This window comes from Sapajus apella, unplaced genomic scaffold (assembly GCF_009761245.1).
Source record: "Sapajus apella isolate SASKATOON/1434 unplaced genomic scaffold, GSC_monkey_1.0 scaffold59, whole genome shotgun sequence".
NCBI lineage: Eukaryota > Metazoa > Chordata > Mammalia > Primates > Cebidae > Sapajus > Sapajus apella.
This window is the reverse complement of record NW_022436999.1, coordinates 8,022,061-8,043,828: the sequence shown is the minus strand read 5'-3', so window position 1 is coordinate 8,043,828 and position 21,768 is coordinate 8,022,061. Positions and strand designations below refer to the sequence as shown.

General features: G+C 44.3%; 1 protein-coding gene across 1 annotated transcript in view; it reads left to right on the top strand.

Annotated features, from left to right (window-relative positions):
- LOC116528569 (protein farnesyltransferase subunit beta) overlaps positions 1 to 21,768 on the top strand; it is a 75,369-nt gene that overhangs the window by 32,233 nt on the left and 21,368 nt on the right. Inside the window, exons 4-7 of the mRNA XM_032245870.1 lie at positions 348 to 439; positions 10,801 to 10,947; positions 11,037 to 11,120; positions 16,565 to 16,651. Of these exons, the coding sequence (XP_032101761.1) occupies positions 348 to 439; positions 10,801 to 10,947; positions 11,037 to 11,120; positions 16,565 to 16,651 (410 nt within the window). The remainder of the gene's footprint in view (positions 1 to 347; positions 440 to 10,800; positions 10,948 to 11,036; positions 11,121 to 16,564; positions 16,652 to 21,768) is intronic.

Here is a 21,768-nt window from a genome sequence, read left to right as displayed (position 1 = left end):
CCTGGCTAATTTTTGTATTTTTAATAGAGACAGGGTTTTGCCATGTTGGCCAGGCTGGTCTTGAACTCCTGACTTTAAATGATCCACCCGCTTCAGCTTCCCAAAGTGCTGAGATTACAGGTATGAGCCACCGTGCCTGGCCCTGTTGTCTTTTTTTGTAACAGATGGTCATTTCAGCTCCTGGCTAAGGCCACAAAGTGAAGTGTCCTTTATTCACTGATTATTGTTTGAGCAAGGGTGCCCTCCTTCCCTTTGCCAGGCTGCTGGGAGTGCGACAGATATGGCCTTGGCAGCAGTGTCTTGGAGTGATTGTGAATAAGGGCTGTTTTCTCTCCTGTCTCTCCCAGTGTCTGGATGCCAGCCGCCCATGGCTCTGCTATTGGATTCTGCACAGCTTGGAGCTGCTTGATGAACCCATCCCCCAGATAGTGGCTACAGAGTGAGTCTGGCTTTGGGAAATCTGGGGTGTTCTCTGAAATTGTATTTTGAGTTCCGGATTTTGTTTTGCTTCTGTTTTACTTGTTTGGAATGGAAAAAAAAAAAAAACAGTACCACAAACAAATCCTTGCCCTTCTCATGACCTCCAGCAACTTCCTGAAACTCCTTCGCTTTAGAAACCTAATGTAAGCTGGTGGGTAGAACAAGACTTTGAACTTCCAAGAGAAGAATTCTGGCTTCTTCTGTGGCCTTTTCTTTTGGCTCTTGACTCTGGTCTTTGAGAAAAGTCTTTATCATCAACTCTGAGAGACATGATTTTGCCAGAAAGTACAGTATGCATTTGAAAAGTTTCTGTGGGGAAGCATGTGGCAGTCCGGTGTATAAAAATGCCTTTGCCTTTCCTACACACCTCTATAGAAGTACCTCCTCCCCGGTGCCTGGAGGGACTGTGCAGCTCTTGATGAGACTGGATGTGTTACTGGCATGGCATAAAAATGCCGTGACCCTCAGTTTTCCTAAACCTGATTGATGATTAGAGATCCAAGCAACTGATCTTCTTCCCAAGCTCCTTGTACAGATGGCATTCTCGATCTGGTACATCATTCCCAAACACTCTTCACTATTTATATATTAAAGAAGAAAAGACTGATCATGACTCCAGTCCTAGGGATACCTGGGCTAGGAAAGGGCAGCCAGGAATTAGATCCAAGAGATCTGCTGAGAGGCAGCATGGGCTCTGGGCAGCATGTCGAATTTCTCGGCTTCCCCTGGTGCTCCTGAAGGTGAGGCATCTGGGTTGAGAGACTTCTGAGCCAGGTTCGTTTCTCCACAGCACAAGGAGGCAGCTGTGCTGGGACACACAGAGGCTAGCTAGGGCCCCTCTCTGGTCACAGAGCCCCTGCCTTGGTCACATTGTCAGGTCAGAAGAACAGAACTGCACATTGTCTCATTCATTCTGTCTTAACAATAACATCTCATTCTTGCCTTCCTGGGCAGGGTGTCTTGTGATGAATGTGGATGGGGAAGATAATAAAGAATTAGCCCATTAACCCTTGTGGTGTGTAGGATGCTTTCTGAGGGAGAGGCAAGTGCATTGTTTTGATCATTGGGATGCCACTGCAAGCCTGGCTGCTTCCAGCACTAGAAGGAGAGTTGGACACAATTTCTGCAGTAACAGGAATTTAATTGTTAAAGGCCCATGTATTGTCTTTTTTCTTTTTCTTTTTCTTTTTTTATTTGAGACAGAGTTTCACTCTGTCACCCAGGCTGGGGTGTGGTGGCACTATCTCGGCACACTGCAGCCTCTGCGTCCCAGGTTCAAGCGATTCTCCTGCCTCAGCCTCTTGAGTAGCTGGGATTACAGGTACCCACCACCATGCCTGACTAATGTTTGTATTTTCAGTAGAGGTGGGATTTTACCTTGTTGGTCAGGCTGGTGTTGATCTCCTGACCTCAGGTGATCCACCCACCTCAGCCTCCCAAAGTGCTGGGATTACAGGCGTGAGCTACCACATCCAGCCTCGTGTGTTTTTGAAATGCCAGCTGGGGGCCTGGGGATTGTTTGGGAAGTTTTTCCTTCACTCCTACACAATCAGGATATTTGGAAAGTTTTCCTTTCACTCTTATACAATGGGAAAGTCGGCTGTGAGAGAAGAAAGAAGAAATGGGGGATTTTTGTGAGCCTGAGTTCAAACGCTAGATGGAGGAGGCCGCAGACCCGTGAGAGACTGGAAGAGAGAATCACAGTGGGTGCCTGAGGTAGAAGAACTTGAGCCAAAATTGCCTGAGTGTTTTCTAGGCTCTGTACTTGGTGTTTTATAGTGAGGGCTTTTCTGAGGAAGTTGTCAGTGCTGCTTTTGGGACAATGCCACATAGGAAGAGAGTAGCCCTTAAAGTCCTTCACTGGAAGCAACCTAAATTAAATATCAACAATAGGGAATGCTTATAAACATTTTTAAATGTAAACCTGGGTGTCATAGGTCACTCCTGTAATCTCAGCAGTTTGGGAGGCCGAGGCAGGCGGATCACTTAAGGTCAGAAGTTTGAGACCAGCCTGGCCAGCATGGTGAAACCCAGTCTCTACGAAAATACAAAAATTAGCTGGCTATGGTGGCACATGCCTGTAATCCCAGCCTGTAATCTCATGGGAGGCTGAGACAGGACAATCACTTGAACCCAGGAGGTAAGTGGAGGTTGCAGTGAGCCAAGATCATGCCATTCCAGCCTGGGCGATGGAGCGACACTCCATCTCAAAAATATAAATAAATTTAAAAAATAAAATGTAAGTCAGTTATGGTACAGTACATTCAGTGAAATACTATACAACCATTAAAAAAGTTATAAATATGGTCAGGCCTGATCACAGCTGTAATCCTAGCACTTTGGGAGGCCAAGACCAGAGGATCACTGGAGCCTAGGAATTCAAGACTAGCTTGGGCAACATAGTGAGACCTCATCTCAAAAATGAAAAATAAAAATAGCTGAGTGTGGTGGTACACACCTGTAGTTCTAGCTACTCAGGAGGCCGAGGCAGGAGGGTCACTTGGATTCAGGAGTTTAGGATGCAGTGAGCCATGATGGCACCACTGCATTCCAGCCTGGGCAACAGAGCAAGACCCTGTCTCAATAAATCCATAAATGTGTATATTTATGTTAAAATGCATGTATTTATATAGAGAGATGTGAAATGAAAATAGTTTAGAAGATTTAATTTACATATATTAAACATATAGATGATTATATGCATAGAGAAAACCGGAAAGATACATACACACATAGTACTTACTTCTCGATGATGGGGTTAAAAGTGATTTTATAAACTTTCGGGGCCGGGTGTGGTGTCTCATACCTGCAATCCTAGCATTTTGGGAGGCCAAGGCTGGCGGATCACCTGAGGTCAAGAGTTCAAGACCAGCCTGGCCAACTTGAGGAAATCTCATTTCTAATAAAATTACAAAAATTAGCCAGGAGTGGTGGTGGATGCCTGTAATCCAAGCTACTCGAGAGACTGAGGCAGCAGACTCGCTTGAATCCTGGAGGTAGAGGTTACGATGAGCCGAGATCATGCCACTGCACTCCAGCCTGGGCGACAGAGTGAGGCTCTGTCTTAAAAAAAAAAACAGCAAAACTTTCTAGCTGGGTCTAGTGGCTCATACCTGTAATCCCAGGACTGTGAGAGGCTGAGGCAGGAAGATCTCTGGAGGTCAGGAGTTGAGACCAGCCTGATCAACATGGTGAAACCCCGTCTCTACTAAAAATACAAAAAAATAGCTGAGTCTGGTGGCTGGTACCTGTAATCCCAGCTACTCGGGAGACTGAGGCAGGAGAATCGCTTGAATCCAGGAGGCAGAGGTTGTAGTGAGCTGAGATTATACCACTGCACTCCAGTCTGGGCAACAGAGTGAGGCTGTGTCTCAAAAAAACAAAAAAACCCCACAACTTTTTTTCCTAAGCTTATTTGGATTTTTTGAAATTTCTACAACAGATCCTTTACTGTTTCATAGTTAAAGGAATGGCTTAGAAATAAAAGCTGATTTGTCCTCATTTCAAAAACCACTTGACAGTTAATGAGAGTTTCTGTTTCATAGATGCCTTAAAAGCTTTACCTGTGGTTCTTCTAAGCATTGATTTAATGAATTTTAAATATTTCTTAGACTTTGCATTAATGTATTTTGCTTTGTGCCCAGGAGGTAGTTACTTCTAGATGCAGATAACACTTGTTACGAACAAAGCCTGGTAACTCTGACCCATAAGGAAATAAACTATTTTTGTAAGATACAGAGTAATCTTAAGGACTTCTATACAAATAGAAGACTTTTTAGACTAGCTGAAATAGAATATTGCCTTTTTATTTATCTTGCACAGGGAAATGAAATGCTTTGAAATGCATTCAGTTTTCTTTCTTCATACAAATATATTAAGGTGACCTAGGGCAGAAAGTCGAGCTCTACAGTTGTATTATTTTCCTGACTTCTTCTTTCCCGTGCATGCAACACACACGCCCCCTACACTTATACAAAGGTTTCTCTTTCCTATTTTGTTCACTGCTCTGCTTCTGTTTGTTTAGGGAACAGTATGATAAGCTGGGTTCCCTCTAGTGGACAAAATCACTTTTGTCAGCTGCTATGACTGCTGACCAAAGCCAGCAAGGCTAAATTGTTCCTGCTAGTATCAGAGGTTTCAAGAATAACGTATTTATAGCCGGGAATGTTTTCTTTATTTTTGGTAGAGACAGTGCCTTGCTGTTTTGCCTGCGCTGGTCTCGACCTCCTGGGCTCAAGTGATCCTCCTGCCTTAGCCTCCCCAAACACTGGGATTATAGGTGTGAGGTACCATGCCCAGTCCATAGGTAGGTAGAACTTTAGTTTGCCTCTTTGTTTTGTTTCGTTTTATTTTTTTATTTTTTGAGAAGAAGTCTGGCTTGCTCTGTCGCCCAGACTGGTACACTGGTGCAATCTCGACTCACTGCAATCTCCACCTTCTGGGTTCAAGCGATTCTCCTGCTTCAGCCTCCCAAGGGGCCGGGACTACAGGCACATGCCACCATGCCTGGCTAATTTTTGTATTTTTTGTAGAGATGGGATTTTGCCATGTTGACCAGGCTGGTCTTGAACTCCTGGCCTCAAGTGATCCGCCCACGTCAGCCTCTCAAAGTGCTGTGATTACAGGCATGAGCCACCCGGCCTAAAGTAGCCAATTTCCGACTTGACCATTCTTCCAAAAGACTTGCCATCTAGAGACTTCCAAAAGTCTCTAGCCATCTAGAGACTTGCCAGCGCTTGATGAATGGTCAAATAATACGTCTGACTCTGTGAGCGGCACAGGCCACCCAGAATCAACAAGATATGCTGCCCGTCTTCACCTGTTCATTGTCGTACGCTACCTAGGGAAGATTTCCTCTTCACTGTATCAAGCTGAAGCTGAAGCTGAAGCTGTTTACAGTTAGTATGAGAACAAGCCTGATGTCATACCAGCTCATGCATCTTGCATTTGCATCTCCTCCTAAGCTGTTCTGTCCGTGAATGACTGTTCCTATTTCCAAAGCTATAATCTTTTTTTTTTTAAAACCTGCCCAATTGTGAAGAACACAGCTATAATCTTTATAACTTATCCTAGGCCTTAAGTCTGTCCATGATAGTGTACTCTAGTGCTGAAGTTTTTAATGTAACCTAAATACTTCTTGTTACAAATTAGCCTCAGTTTTTACCTACTAGATTGTTCATGTAATTATCCTTCATATACTTAAGGTATTTTGCTGGGTAGCTTCCTCATTGTGATTGTCTGTAATATTAAGTCTTTTAGGCTGGGTGCGGTGGCTCACGCCTGTAATTCCAGCACTTTGGGAGGCTGAGGTGGGCAGATCACGAACTCAGGAGATCCAGACCAACCTGGCCAATGTGGTGAAACCCCGTCTCTACTAAAATACAAAAAATTAGCCCGGCATGGTGGTGTGCACCTGTAGTCCCAGCTACTGGGGAGGCTGAGGCCAGGGAATCACTTGAACCTGGGAAGTGGAGATTGCAGTGAGCCGAGATCGCGCCACTGCATTCCAGCCTGGCAATAGAGTGAGACTCCTTCTCAAAACAAAAAAAGAAAAAAATTAAGCCTTTTATCTGAATTTATTTTAAAAATAGAGATAAGGTCTTGCTATGTTGCCTAAGCTGGTCTCAAACTCTTGGCCTTAAGTGATCTCCTGCCTTTGCCTCCCAAAGTCCAAAGTCTAGGGATTACAGGCACCAGCCACCACACCCAGCCAAATACTTTAACAATCTAGCCCTTTTTACAACTCTAATGTGGATTCCCTTTGAGGTGGAAAATGGAAGCTAAAGCCAGATACAGTTCTAATGCTATGTTTATGATGCTTTTAACAAGTATTTTTATTGTTGCTCTTCGCAACTCATGGACCCTCGTTGCTGATCTTTTCCTGCAATGTTCCTAGTCATTTCCCATCTTCTATTTATGTGCCTTACCCATCCCCCACCCCTGCCATCGCTAAGCATAATTCTTGCTATTTGTACCTATTTCATTTGTTTTATTCTTATTGGCTTCTGATTTGTTTCGATGTTCATTTTGTATTATATGCTTATTTATTGTACATGCTTTTGAATCCATCCAAATTGATGACAGTGTTTAGAATCAACATTAATTAATTGATTGATTGAGACAGGGTCTCTCACTCTGTTGCCCAGACCAGAGTGCAGTGGGCACAATCACAGCTCACTGCACCTGGACCTCCCCAAGCTCGAGTGGTCCTCCCACCTCAGCCTCCCGAGTAGCTGGGGCTACAGGTATGTACCACCGTGCCTGGCTAATTTTTGTATTTTTTGTAGAGGCTGGGTTTTGTCATGTTGTCCAGGGTAGCCTCAAACTCCTGAGCTGAAGCGATCCTCCTGCCTCAGCCAAAGTGCTGGGATTATAGGCATGAGCCACCAGGCCTGGCCAGAATCAACCACTTTAGATCAGTCCTCAGGCATCACCGAAGAGTCCCCGTAAACTTATAAGGCAGAGAGGCAGTCACTGAGATCCCTGCTTTGAACTTGAAATCTTACAGGATTTACGTACTCTCTAATGATGCAATGATAGAGTGGTGGTGTCCAGTAGAACTTGCTGTGATAATAGAAATGTTCTATATTCTGTAAATGTCCATAGATGTTTATAAACTTCTATAAATGTTCTATATTCACCGCTAGCCACAGGTAGCTGTTAAGCACTTGAAATGTGGCTTGTGTGACTGAAGAGCTGAATTTTCCATTTTAAATGATTGAAAATTTAAATCGCCTCATGTGGCTAGTGGCGGCCCATTGGACAGCACAGATGTATCTCATTGCTACTCAAAATGTGGTCCCCAGACCAGGAGCATTGCCATCACCTGGGAACTTACAAGAAATGAGGACTCTCAGGCCCATCTAGTTCTACTTAATTAGAGCTGCAGCTCTGATTCACAGTGTCCACAGGTGATTTCTGTGCAACTCAAGTTTGAGAAGCACTGATAACCAGCTGAACATTGGAGTCACATGGGGAGTTTTTAAAAAAATTCTGCCATCTGGGTCTCACCATAGTAATTCTGGTTTAATTGGAGTTAGGTGTGGCCTGGGTGTTGGGATTTTTAAGAACATCCCCAGGTAACTTTAGTTGGGCAGCAAGGACTTGCTATGGCTCAAACTTTGCGTGTATCTGAATCACCTGGGAATTTAAAAATACAGAGGCCCAGGATCCTTTCTGCCTCAGCAAGCCTCGGTCTCTGTATTCTTTATTAGCCTTCTACAGATTCTGGTGCACACACTTTGGGCCTGAAAATTCGTAATGTAGAAGATAGATTCCCACTTTGGTGGTAATTGGCATGTAAGCTAGAATGAAACGCCTTGCCGACGTTGAAGAAAATTGATCTGTTACACCTTTCAGTCATATTTCTACACGAATGATTTTGTAAATACTTGTTTTTCACAAAACGTGCCACTTGGTGTTTGTATAATGTTTTTGCTTGTAATCGTTTATTTGTTGGTGAATGTCTTGTCCCTATAAGCTTTTCTCCCTCTACCTTTGTGAAAAAAAAATTTATTTTTTTGTAGAGCTGGAGTCTCACTGTGGTGGCCAGGCTGGTCTCAAACTCCTGGCTTCAAGTGATCCTCCTGCCTTGGCCTCCCAAAGTGCTGGAATTACAGGTGTGAACTGCCATGCCTGGCTTTTTTTTTTTTTTTTTTTTTTTTTTTTTGAGACAGAGTCTCGCTCTGTTGCCAGGCACCAGGCTGGAGTGCAGTGGCAATCTCGGCTCACTGCAACCTCCACCTCCCAGGTTCAAGCAATTCTCCTGCCTCAGCCTCCCGAGTCTCTGGGACTACAGGCACGTGCAACCTTTTTTTTTTTTTTTTTTATTTTTTTTTTCTATATATAGATAGAAGTGTCATTGACATTTTGGTTTTCAGAATTGCGAAGAAGTCTATTAATGACAGCTGGTAGTTCATGGTCAACTTGCCAATTCCTTAAGGTCCAAATTGGAAAGCTTTGGGATCAGAATGTTCTGTAATACGGAAGCGTCTGAGATCAAGAGAAGCCCAACCTCCAGCTACTGCCACAGCCCCAGTCAGATGCAGCATGTCAGCTGAGGGAGGTTGGCATGGAGTGATGATATCAAGGTGTCTGGTGCATTCAGATCCTAACTAATTCCAGTCTTTAGGTGACAGGGTCAGTAGTGTTGCATTTGGCATGATTCTATCTTAGGAGCTGGGGAAGGGGTGGATAACTAGGTGACTCTTTTTCTTTTAAAAAATGTGCTGTTAAGTTTTGTATCAGCTAAAACCTTTTATCTTTGTGGTACAGAAAGCTTTTGGCATGCTAGTGCAGCCAGCCTTTGTTAGGGCATGAGTTTATTAGCTATTTATTTATTGGAAATGTCATAAGAATTGATGATTTGGAAGAAGGAACAAATTCAGGTCCTCTACAAAAATTAACTGTTAAAAATGTGTCACATGCTGGGCATGGCTTGTGCCTGTGATCCCAACACTTTGGGAGTCTGAGGTGGGAGGATTGCTTGAGCCCAGGAGTTCAAGATCAGCCTGGGCAACGTGGTGAAACCCCATCTTTATAAAAAGTACAAAAATTATTCCAGGTGCGGTGGTGTATGCCTGTAGCTCCAACTACTTGGGAAGCTGAGGTGTGAGGATAGCTTGAGTCAGGGGAGGTTGAGGCTGTAGTGAGCTGTGATTGTGTCACTGCCCTGCAGCCTGGCAGACAGAGTAAGACCCTCTCTCAAAAAAAAAAACAAAAAAAAAAACCAACAATAATGGCTATAGTGCCACATAATTGTCTTCAACTTCAGTTTCAATCCTTGTGTTTCTCACAGTAAAAATTTAAGTGCAAAAAGAAGTGTGTGTTGTATTAGCGTGTGACGTTTCAGGACTCACAGAGCAAGGCAGCAGCATTTGCTTTTGCTTTCCCTGCCCAGATAATGGGAAGTCTGAAATCAAAAGTAATTAAATGTGATGTTGGCAAACAGTCATAAACTTGTGTCTTCATGGAGAGTAACTAGGCTATGTAGTCTTTCTGGGGCAGCAGTAGCAAGGAAATAATGAGGTGAAAGCACCCAGGAACGAAGGCCCCGTGAACACGGCAAAGACAGTTTGCTTGTTCTAAATGGAGGTTTCTCCCGACTGGAAGGCTGCGACCCAGCTGAGCTGTGGAGAAACAGCTTGCTAACCAGGGCTTTCCTGGGGCACCCTTTCTGGTGCTCTTCAGAGGACCCTGGACTAATAATAGGACTCTCCTGATTTCACCTAAAGCAAGGCTGTAACTTCCGCACAGCCTGGTGCCAGGCTTGGAAGCAAACCCTCAGAAAACAGCTTCCCTCAGTGAGGGAGTGCGAGCCTGTTTGCATTAATGTGGAGAATTCTCCAAGAACTCACAGGCTGGGAGGCATTCTCATGGTGAGTCAGCGCAGCTTCTCTTAGATTTACTGCAATTAAGGTGAGCATGAGAGCAGCCTGCCTCTCTTCTATTCTTTCAGCCATGGAGTCAGGCCCCGTTAAAAACATGTTTCTTGGCCGAGCGCGGTGGCTCATGCCTGTAATCCCAGCACTTTCGGAGGCTGCGGCAGGCAGATCACTTGAGGTCAGAAGTTTGAGACCAGCCTGGCCAATATGGTGAACCCTCATCTCTACTAAAAATACAAAAAGTAGCTGGGAGTGATGGCACACACCTGTAATCCCAGCTACTTGGGAGGGTGAGGCAAAAGAATTGCTTGAACCTAGGAGGCAGATGCCGCAGTGAGCTGAGATGCACTCTAGCCTGGGTGACAGAGGGAAACCCCGTCCCCCACAAAAAAATAAAGCTTGCTTCTTACTGGTGGAAGGAATAGCAATCAGTGGCCCACAGCGGCTCAGGCGGCAGTGGGAGTGAGAAAACCTCTCTTGACGTGTTCGTGGTAGGCCTAGGTGATAGATCCTGACTAGGATAGTTAGTGTGGAAACAAGCAGTTGAACACCATGTTTCGGCAAAATTCAAAGGCTGGAAGGTTCCCAAAGGCAAGGAGGAGGAGGCTGGTATCACAGGTCCAGGGCAGTGAGTTGAGTGGAAACTATGGGAAAGGTTTGTTTAGGAAATGTGGGAGACTCTTACCCCATATCCATGAAAGCCTGTTTTTTCCCAGCCTTGTGTTCCTTGCTTCATGACTAGACAAGTGCTTAAGAATGAAACTCAGAGGAGGAGGCAATAATGATAGCTGGGGAGAGAATAAAGCCCTTCTGAGGAGGGGTTCCCCCACTTCTGGGGCAGGGGGGGTCATTGGAAAGGCCTGGAATCTGGTGGGAATTTGGTGTTTTGACATTAATGCTCTCTGACATTGTTTTTACCCTTTGGCTGTGTACCTAGTGTGTGTCAGTTCCTGGAGCTATGTCAGAGCCCAGAAGGCGGCTTTGGAGGTGGCCCTGGTCAGTATCCACACCTTGCACCCACATATGCAGCAGTCAATGCACTATGCATCATTGGCACCGAGGAGGCCTATGACGTCATTAACAGGTACAGGGAAAGCCATCAGCGACAGAAACCCAGAGTTTTCCCCACCTGCTGACGTGTACTGACTGTTGCCTCTCCTGCCTCTTTCTCAGAGAGAAGCTTCTTCAGTATTTGTACTCCCTGAAGCAACCTGATGGCTCCTTTCTCATGCATGTTGGAGGTGAGGTGGACGTGAGGTGAGTGGGGTTTGGCATAGGCTGCCACATCAGTTGACTCAAGAGCTCATCTGCCGTTAGAGACGCCAAGCCTAAGGAACATCCTGGGGAAGCTGCTGCTTTATCTTAGAATGACACCTAGGATGACATGTCAGTGACACGTCAGAATCATTCAGATGTGATACAGTGTAGGGTCCAGCCCTAAAGGGTTCTGTGAACCCCTCTCTACTGGTGCGGAGATGGGAAACTGGAAATAAGACACAAGACAGAGATCGAGAGAAAAAGAGTTTGGGCCCAGGGTCCACTACCAACCAAAGCACCCAGTCCTGCAGTGGCCCCGAGTGTCCGCACACTCTGACTTTTATTGAATACAAAGCTGGGGGCAGGGTAGGTAGGGCGAGGCATTGGTGGTGAGTGATAGGGTCAAATGCATCACGTGTCATAGGGATGGGGGCCCAGGACTTTCAAGCAGCCAAGTTGAAGTAAGAAGCATAATGCGTCAGCACTTTTTCCATACTTGTCAAGAAAGAACAAAGACATTAAGATTTATGTTACTTTTACTGATTATATCTTCTAAGAAAGGCACCAGGTGCAGAAGCGGACCGTGAAAGTGGACATGGAACGTGACCACTGAAGCACAGCATCACATAGAGAGAGTTAAGTCTCCTGATATCTGCAGTCTACCTGGTAGCTGTCAGGCCCACCGCAAGAGCTTGGGGGAGCGGAGTTTTCTCCTAGCTCCTCCGAGAAAGGAGACATCTCTGACATCTCCTTCCATAGCATGCTAAACAGCAGACGCTTTCCCAGCACTGGTGCTGCCGCATAGCCAAGGCGCCCTCCAGCAGCCCTTACATGGGTGTGACAGAGGGCATAAAGCGTCTTGCCTTAGGGTCATTTCTTTCACAATGTCACCTTAGGTTCATACTTCGAGACCTGAGAGGCATTAGGAAAAGATTATGCTGAGTGTGTGTATATATGTCTTAATGATTATCTGTGAATAACTAAGATCACCTGTGAATAACTACTATGGTTATAGCTCTAGTTATTTTCTTCTTCATTATTTATATGAGAACAGGCTGAGCCTTCTGACTCCTGCCTGGGCACTTATGGCGTCTCCCCCTCCACAATACAGATGTCCTGGGGTGTCATTATCACTTGGCTTATTTTATGTAAATGTCAAAACGTAAGACAGAAACAAATGCTTTTGTTTTAGAAATTAAAAATACATATGTTTGGTATAAAATGATATACCACAATATAAGAACTGTATGGTGTAATGTATTCCTTCACCTCTCTGGGATAAGGAGGAGAAAGCCCAGCAGGGCCTCAGTAAATACCTTCTGAGGGAATTTGATGAATCATGAGAATGTCTCACACCTGAGGTCCTCCCGAGGCACGAGAGTTTTTCTGGGAGGTGCAGAGAGCCTTGTGGGTCAAGAGAGTGTAGTGCAGTAAAACCGCATTAACTGATTGCTGCCAGTTGGCTTGAAGTTACTGCTTTCCTCCATAAGTGTCTGATGTTCCAAGCAAGTTGCTTCCTCACCTGGCAGATTACTTATGAGGCATACAAGGAATTCATTGAATAAGCCATTTCTCTAAGACAGTGGCTCATTGAAATTTTATGCCGTTTGCTTATTTAGTTGAGAAGTACATTTTGTGAGGTTTCTATAGCAAAGCCATCTTTCTGCCTATGTGTAATTGGGTTTGCTTCTACACAAGTTAATATTCTGGCTTAAGCATCAGGCTTAACCATTGGTTTGAAAGTATAGGGGAGGAAAAAAAACATGAACGTTGTAGAGCATAAAATATATTACAGAATATAGTGGGTAATCAGCCTGTAAAGGCCTTTAGTTAAAGATATTCTTCTATCTCTCACTTGTCTGATCCAAACAAAAAAATAGATTTGGATCCGTATATACCAGTGAAGCCAGCAGGACTAGTGAGGTAAAGCAGTATGCATTGATTCTTCTTAAGGAAAATGTTAAAAAGAGTTTATTCCCCTTGTAGCCACTACATTTTCATTCCTGTTGTGTAGCTATTCCCCCTAAATGTGCACAGTCTTGAAAGTTAGCTTTAAAAAACTTACTAAGATTATTAGGCAAAAGCAAACAAATCATATCAGGATCTGGGTATTTTATCAGGCCTTTTTCAGCTATGATTATTTGCTACCTTATTCATTCCAGCACCAATTTTTTTCTATGCTCTTTATTTATATGTGCAAGACAAATGCTAAGAAACTTATCCAGTAACAGATTGGTTCCCCTGCAGAGCACTGTAGCCATAGTCTTCTCCAACCTTTGCTCTTTGGGTGATGCTCTGCCATTCATGCCCATGCTTTCTATTTATGTAAAGGACTGAAGATATGAAATGATGGAGAAAAGCTAGTAGATTGCATCTGTTTTTCTTGCTTTGCTTGGTTTCTAGTACCCCGATTCCATCATTTTTCACTTGGTGCTTCTTTAATTGTCCTTTGCCTGGAAGCATCAGCCAATCCTCAGGAGTGCTTGTTTGGGTGAATTTGACTTGGAGAGAAGCAGCAGTGACCGGGGAGAGTTTGACATCTGGAAACTAGCTCGCTGCCCTTCTGGTATAGACAGCAGTCTCTGGATGATCTTTCTGCCCTGTTACACTGCTGATAGTTTCAGAGATGAGCCTACTCAAGGGTTTATAACTCCAGTGTACTGCAAAAAATCAAACCACAGTGAACTCATAGCAAGCACCATTTTTTCTCAGTTCTTAAGAAAGGAAGGAGTCATTATTCCTGACCTAATCTAGGTTATATAATCTGAAACATTCTGTGAGGATAATAAGGTAGAGGCAGGGATCTGGTATTTACAAAAGTTTGATGTGAGAGCATGTGTTGTTCAAGAAAGGACAAGTTCAGTGCTGAAGTATAGATGGCCTGTTGGGCAGGAGAGCAGTGGAGATGGAGGGACAGGCTGGGAATAGGCCATAGAGGCCCTGAAATCTCCTATGGAGTCTGGAGTTTATTCTGAGGAGTTTTAAGGGAGCAGTATAATCTGATCTGTATTTTCTTAGGAGTTCTCCAAGTGCAGTGATGGATTGTAGTGTTCCAATAAAAGCCCTCTGATTTCAGGGCTGGAGGGAGAGAGACCAGGAAGACTCCAGGCTGAATAAGACTTGAATTTGGGTGATGGCAGCAAGGATGGAAAGTTAGTGGACAAATTTGAGAGCTGCGATGACTGGGTGGAGGGAAAGAGGGGAAATACATGAAAAGGTTGTATCCTGTTTCCTCCCTGGGACTCCTGTCTTCTGTCATCACTTCTTAGTTCTCCCACTTGTGAGATGCAAACTGTATTATAGGTTGCCTCCTACTTCAGAAGTCACAATAGGATTTAAGAGCAAATGCATTTGAGCCTCTTTAAGAGGCCCACGACTACAAGGAAATTAGATCAGGTCTTCAAAGTTAGCTGATGGTAGATGATCACATTTGGCATTGGCATATGTGAGTCTTGTGTGCTCCCAATGCCTGCTGGTGGAACTAAACCTCTACTGTGCCTTTGGCTGATAAAAATGCTGGTAGGATCATAATGCATGCAGCTTCTACAGAGACTTCTTTGGAACACGTCAGTAAGTTTGGCGTCATGTTATGTCTATACTGAGCAAGATGGAAACCAGGGCCAAGTGTGGTGGCTCATGTCTGTAATCTCAACACTATGAGAGGCTGAGATCAGAGAATCACTTGAGGCCAGGAGTTCAAGACCAACCTGGGCAGCATAGCAAGACCCTGTCTCTACAAAATTAAAAGAAATATTAGCCAGGTGTGGTAGCCTGCACCTGTAGCCCCAACTGCTTGGGAGGCTGAGGCAAGATCAGTTGAGCCCAGGAGTTCGAGTTTGCAATGAGCCATGATAGCACCACTGCACTCTAGCCTGGGCAGCAAAGTGAGATCCTATCTTTAAAAAAAAAAAAAAAAAAAAAAAAAGGTGGGCACGGTGGCTTAGGCCTGTAATTCTAGCACTTTGGGAGGCCAGGTGGTCAGATCATGAGGTCAGGAGTTTGTGACCAGCCTGGCCAATATGGTGAAACCCTGTCTCTACTAAAAATACAAAAATTAGCTGAGCGTGGTGGCATATACCTGTAGTCCCAACTACTTGGGAGGCTGAGGCAGAAGAATTGCTTGAACCCATGAGGCCCAGCTAATTTTTGTATTTTTAGTAGAGGCAAGGTTTCACCATGTTGGCCAGTCTGGTCTCAAACTCTTGACCTCAAATGATCCACCTGTCTTAGCCTCCCAAAGTGCTCGGATTACAGGTGTGCACCTGGCCAGGAGAAGGATTTTTGAGCAGAAATTAAACCAGTGATTTTTGTCTTCCCCACACTGGATATTTGAAAAAACCATAGAGGGGGAGGGAAGGCAGTCTGTATATGTATTCCATGACAGAGGGAGAAGCTGAAATAAAATGTGCTCCAAGAAGAATTAGGGCTGGGAGGATGGAATGGCAAGAATGATTCCAAATCAAGTATAATAATAATTATTTTTTTTAATAGGCTGTTGTGGTGGTTCATGCCTGTAATCCCAGCACTTTGGGAGGCCGAGGTGGGTGGATTGCTTGAGGCCAGGAGTTCGCCACCAGCCTGGCCAGCATGGCAAAACCCGATCTCCACTAAAAATGCAAAAATCAGCCGGGCATGGTGGCGTGGGCCTGTAATCCTAGCTACAGGGAGGTTGAGGCAGGAGAATCATTTGGAGGTGGGAGAATCACTTGAGCCCAGGAGGCGGAGGTTGCAGTGAGCTGAGATCCTGCCACTGCACTCCAGCCTGGGCGACAAAGCGAGACCCTGTCTCAAAAACAAAAACAAAACACAAAACAAATAGACGTGTACCTTTTTCATTTAACTTGTGTGTCTGAGTGTGTACTGGGGAGGAGTTAGAAATCAAGGCTCTTTTCTCCCTGTAGAGGTTTAAGCAGTATATTGGAGTGGACTCACCTATTCCTATCCTTGTTTGGTCTATTACAGTTTGGTGGCCTGTTTTGCAGTTTATCTGTTACAGAAAAAGTACAGTGAATCTTTAATGTGTCCAGGCTGCAAACAGAAATCCTGGATCTGAAACAGTACTAACATCTGAATGAATGAGCATATCAAGAGTACCTGAATACCGCCGATTTATGGCAACCATTATAGATCTTTGAAAGAAGAGCTGAATCCACTTTTGACATGAATTGATCTGGCTGTTATTTCCTCTGATGTAGATTGGCCCATGTGGAGGTAGGGAGAATAGAATGTCATGTTCTTTCACTGAAGCCATGCCGTGAGCAACTCTATCTAAATAGAATGTCACACTTCTCAGTTGGAGACCCAGGAGGACTGACTGTGTGCCAGAAGTGAGGACAGGAGGTGATTACAGCTTACTAGGCAAGGCGAGCAGTTTGCCCTCGGAGTTCACCGAGCCTCGTTAGCTCTTCCGTAGAGCTTAATGATTCGCATTTCTGTCTTTCCAGAAGCGCATACTGTGCCGCCTCCGTAGCCTCTCTGACCAACATCATCACTCCAGACCTCTTTGACGGCACTGCGGAATGGATAGCAAGGTGAGAGAAGCCAGGATTTCTCCTGGCCTCTTGGAGAACAGGCAGTCACGACTCTACTTCAGAAAAATAAAGAAAATGAAAAGGGACTTGGAAGGGAATACAAAAATCACAGGAGATACGTTAGGTTTATCTAATGATTTTTAAAAACTTAAAATGTCTTCCTTTTTCCAAACTTTCTTTAATGCTATATTTTAGATTGGCAAAGATAAAAAAAAAAAAAAAACACAACACCTTGGTAAACAGTATTGGTGGGAGTGAATTGATTTAACCAGTTTTTAGAGCAATTTGACAATATATCAAAGGTGCCCTTGCGTAGGACCCAGTCATTCCACTCCTACAAAAACTCGCACACACACGGGAGACAGGAGCACAGGACTTGTTTATACGAGCAAAAAGTGCTGTGCAAGGTGGCTCACGCCCGTAATCCCATCACTTTGGAAGACTGAGGCAGGTGGATCACCAGGGGTCTGGAGTTCAAGACCAGCCTGACCAACATGGAGAAACCCCGTCTCTACTAAAAATACAAAAATTAGCCAGGCATATATGGTGCATGCCTGTAATCCCAGCTACTCGGGAGGCTGAGGCAGGGGAATTGCTTCAACTCAGGAGGCAGAGGTTGCGGTGAGCCAAGATCGTGCATTGCATTCCAGCCTGGGCATCAAGAGTGAAACTCCATCTCAAAAAAAAAAAAAAAAAAAAAAAGAAAGCAAAAAGCTGGAAACAGATTCAGTGCTTATAAGCATGAGATGGGTAAGTGTGGTATAGTTGCATCAGCGTGTAATGTAGCAGTCAAAATGAATTAACTAGAGTTATGTGGATCAATATGGAAAAACCTCTGTTGAGTTAAAAGAATGAAAAGAAAATACAAAGAAAGCCCCAAAACCATACAGATTAGCACATTTACTTAAAATTTGAAACATGCAAGAAAATTCTGTATTGTTGCTGAGAGGAATCATGGGGTAATAATATAAAAACATACATAGGAAAGATGAAACACCAAATTTAGCATGGTGATTCCTGCTGTGGGGAGAGCAAAGGAAATGAGATAAGTCTCCACAGGAGACTTCAGCTGTAATAGTTAACAACGAAGACCTGAAGTGTATATGACTAATTCTAAGCTATGTATTAGATACATGTATGTTCTATATTTTATTTGCTATACTTTCCTGGATGCTTCAAATATTTCATAATTTTAAAAAGCAAAAGGTATATGAGAAACATATTATGATGGAATGATAGCCAAGCCGAGATACTGTTTTAGTGAAAAAATTTTTATTTTTATTAAAATAGTATGTATAACCATGTAAATATAATTTACAGTGATACCAGATGATATGTTGAAATCATATCTGCTTTTTTGTGTAACTTTCATGTCTTGGAGCTAATGGATATATCATGAATATACTTATCATGAATTCCTTCCCAAATTCTCTGTCAGAGCTATAAAAAATTCCTCTAAACACAGTCAAACCCTTCAGGTAACCTGTCTCTGTGTGTGCATGCGTTTTGAGCCGCCCCTCCTGGAGCCCTCTGCCCTCCTGCTTGGTCTGGACAGATTGCTCTCAGCTTGCTGCACAGCAGGCATCCTGAAGCTTCCTTTCAGCATGAAATTCACTTCACTTCTCTCCTTTATTGAAGTCGCTGTCCTCTTTTTTCTTGGTTTTCTTATTTTCATGAAACATGTATTCCAGCAGATCCCAAAAAAGGGTACCATGGAGATGCATTTTTAAGATCTTGCGTGTTATCTGTGTTCTAATCTCACACTTGAGTCTTTGGTTAGAGATTTCTAAATTGGAAATGGTATAAACTGTATTCTTTCTGAGTTTTGTAAGCATTGCTTTGTCATCTTCTAGGTTCCAATGTCATTGTTAATAAGGCTGATAATAATAGTAACCAGTGTTTATTGAGGACTGTTACGCTCAATAGTAAGGTAGCTATGGTTGACAGCTGGAGAGTAGGCACTGCTTGTGTTTGGTTCTCATTTATATTTTGTGTTTCTCAGCTGAGATTTCCCATCTTTTTATTCTTTGAGTGTATTTTTCTTCACTTTCCTGTGGTAAGTATGTAATTATAATGTCTGCTTTAAATTGCTTGTCTGAGAATTTCCACATCTGTGTGTCCTGAGTTGGCATGTCAGCTCCATGAGTCTTCCTGTGCTGAGGGACGTTGTGTTGTATCCTGGACATTGTGAAATGATGGTGGAGGTGTCATATAACAGAACGGTATGGATTCTGTTGGGTTGCTGTGAATGGTGTTGGTGTTTTCAGTTTAGCAGGCAATCAGCTTGGCTAGACTCAAGCTGCAAACAGCCACTCCTGCAGCAGCTCAGAGCTCAGTTCTTGCTTAGAAGTTGCTTTGTTTCCCCCAGCACGTGTGTGGAAACTTGAACTGAGTTTAAACGCAGAATTTGGGATTTTTCTTCTTTGACTTTCCTATTTCTGGATTCCTCTGCAGTTTCTGGCAGCCTGCGTCTTCCTGCCAGAAGGATGGTTGGCTTCCCATTAGAGGATTGGCTGCCTGCCCCAGACCCCTGACCCCTGGCCTGCTGCTGCCACCCTGGGCTACAGCTGCCATCCTGAGGGCAAACCAGAGAGAAAAAGTTGTGGGGGAAGAGAGGGACTAACTGTGTGCTGTTCTCTCTTCCAAGTTTCAAACTCCCGCAAAATCTGCCTGCCTTTTTTCAGTCAGCTGAGCCCTCAGGAAGCGGTTTTTTTTGTGTTTTGTTTAGAGTACAGCTGTCATTTGCAGGAGGGCTGATTGGTTAGGCACTGACTAGACAAGGAACTCTGACAGCCTGGCTTTGAAGCCCAGTTTTGCCCTCCCCTCTTCCCTCCTCTCCTCTCCTCTCCTCTCCTCTCCTCTCCTCTCCTCTCCTCCCCTCCCCTCCCCTCCCCTCCCCTCCCCTCCCCTCTCTCCTCTCCTCTCCTCTCTCCTTCTCCATCTTTGTCTCTCTTTCATTCTCTCTTTCTCTCTTTCTTTTTTGAGACAGGGTCTTACTCTTTTGCACAGGCTGGAATGTAGTGGTGTGATCACAGCTCGCTACAGCCACCACCTCCCGGGCACAGGCAGTCCTCATCTCAGCCTCCCAAGTAGCTGGGGCAACAGGCGCGTGCCACCATAACTGGCTAATGTTTAAAAAAAATTTTTTGTAGAGATGGGGTCTGTCTGTGTTGCCCAGGTGGGACTTGAATTCCTGGGCTCAGGCCATGCACCCACCTTGACCTCCCAAAGTGCAAGGATTACAGGCATAAGACACTGCGCCTGCCTTTTTTTTCTTTTTTTTTTGAGACAGGGTCTCGCTGTGTTGCCCAGGCTGGATTGCAGTGATACAATCACGGCTCACTGCAGCCCTGACCTCCTGGGTTCAAACGATCCTCCTGCCTCAGCTTTCCAAGTAGCCAGGACTACAGACACATGCCACTGCACCTGGCTAATTTTTTGTGTTTTTAGTAAAGATGAGGTTTCTCCATGTTGCCCAGGCTGGTCTTAAACCCCTGAGCTCAAGCAATCCTTCCAAAGTGCTGGGATTGTAGGCGTGAGCCACTACAGCCAGCTTTTAAATTTTTTATTAAGCTGAAATACAAAGAAATCAAGTGGATTCCATTGTGCTGTACTGCCTGGTACTGCCTGCCAATGCCATTGTGATTCCTAATTCTCTTTATGTTTTTTTCATCTGTCTTTTTCCATCCTCATCCTGTCCTCCTTTAAGCCTTATTCTTTTTTTTTTTTTGAGATGGAGTCTTGCTCTGTCACCCAGCCTGGAGTGCATTGGTGTAATCTCAGCTCATTGCAACCTCAGGTGCCCGCCACCACACCCAGCTATTTTTTGTATTTTCACTAGAGATGGGGTTTCTAGTTGGTCAGACTGGTCTCAAATTCCTGACCTCAAGTGATCTGCCCTCCTCGGCTTCCCAAAGTACTGGGATTTACAGAGATGAGCCACTGTGCCCAGCCTGGAATCTTTATTCTTGTTTGGAAACTTGATGATGAATCTTGATGCGGATTATTTTTCATTCATTGTGCTGGACACTCGATTTGGAAGTACATATGCTTTAGTACCAAGAAACTTCATTATAGTATTTCTTTGATAATTTCTTCTCTTGCATTTTCTATGTTTGCTTTTTTGTTTGTTTGTTTGGGTTTTTTTTTTTTTTTTTTTTTGAGACAGAGTCTTGCTGTTGTTGCCCGAGCTGGAGTGCACTGGCACGATCCTGGCTCACTGCAACCTCTGCCTCCCAGGTTCCAGCAATTCTCCTGCCTCAGCCTCCTGAGTAGCTGAGATTACAGGCTCCCACCACCATGCCTGGCTAATTTCTGCATTCATAGTAGAGATGGGGTTTCACCATGTTAGCTAGGCTGGTCTTGAACTCCTGACCTCAGACCTCAGGTGATCTGCCTACCTCAGCCTCCCAAAGTGCTGGGATTACAGGCATGAGCCACCCCTCATGCATCCATTTTTTATTTTTTCTTTTGAGACAGGGTCTCGCTGTGTCTCCCAGGTTGCAATGCATTGATGCCATCATGGCTCACTGCAGCCATGACTTTCCAGGCTCAAATGATCATCCCACCTCAGCCTCCTGAGTAGTTGTGACTACAGACATCCACCACCATGCCCAGCTAATTTTATAAACTTTTGTAGAGACAAGGTCTTACCATATTGCCCAGGTTGGTCTCAAACTCCTGGGCTCAATCCTCCTGCTGTGGCTTCCTGAAGTGCTGGGATTACAGGTGTGAGTGACCGTGCCCAGCCTCTTATTGATTGATTGGGACGGAGCCTTGCTAGTAGAGATGGGGTTTCACCATGTTGATCAGGCTGGTCTCAAACTCCTGACCTCAAATGATCCTCCTGCCTTGGCCTCCCAAAGTGCTGGGATTACAAGCATGAGCCACAGCACCTAGCCAGAATATGACATCCCATTAGTACATTTGATTGACTGACTTTTAAAAATAATTTGTTGCCTGGTTTCCATCTCTTAATCCTTCTTCTTGTACTTTGAGCGATGCTCTTACTATTTCGCTTCTAATCCTCTTGTTTTTATTTGTGTAATCCTATTTTTGGTTTTCCAGAGCTCAGTTTTACTCCCTGACTACTTTTTTACATACTTGTTCTTTTCTGG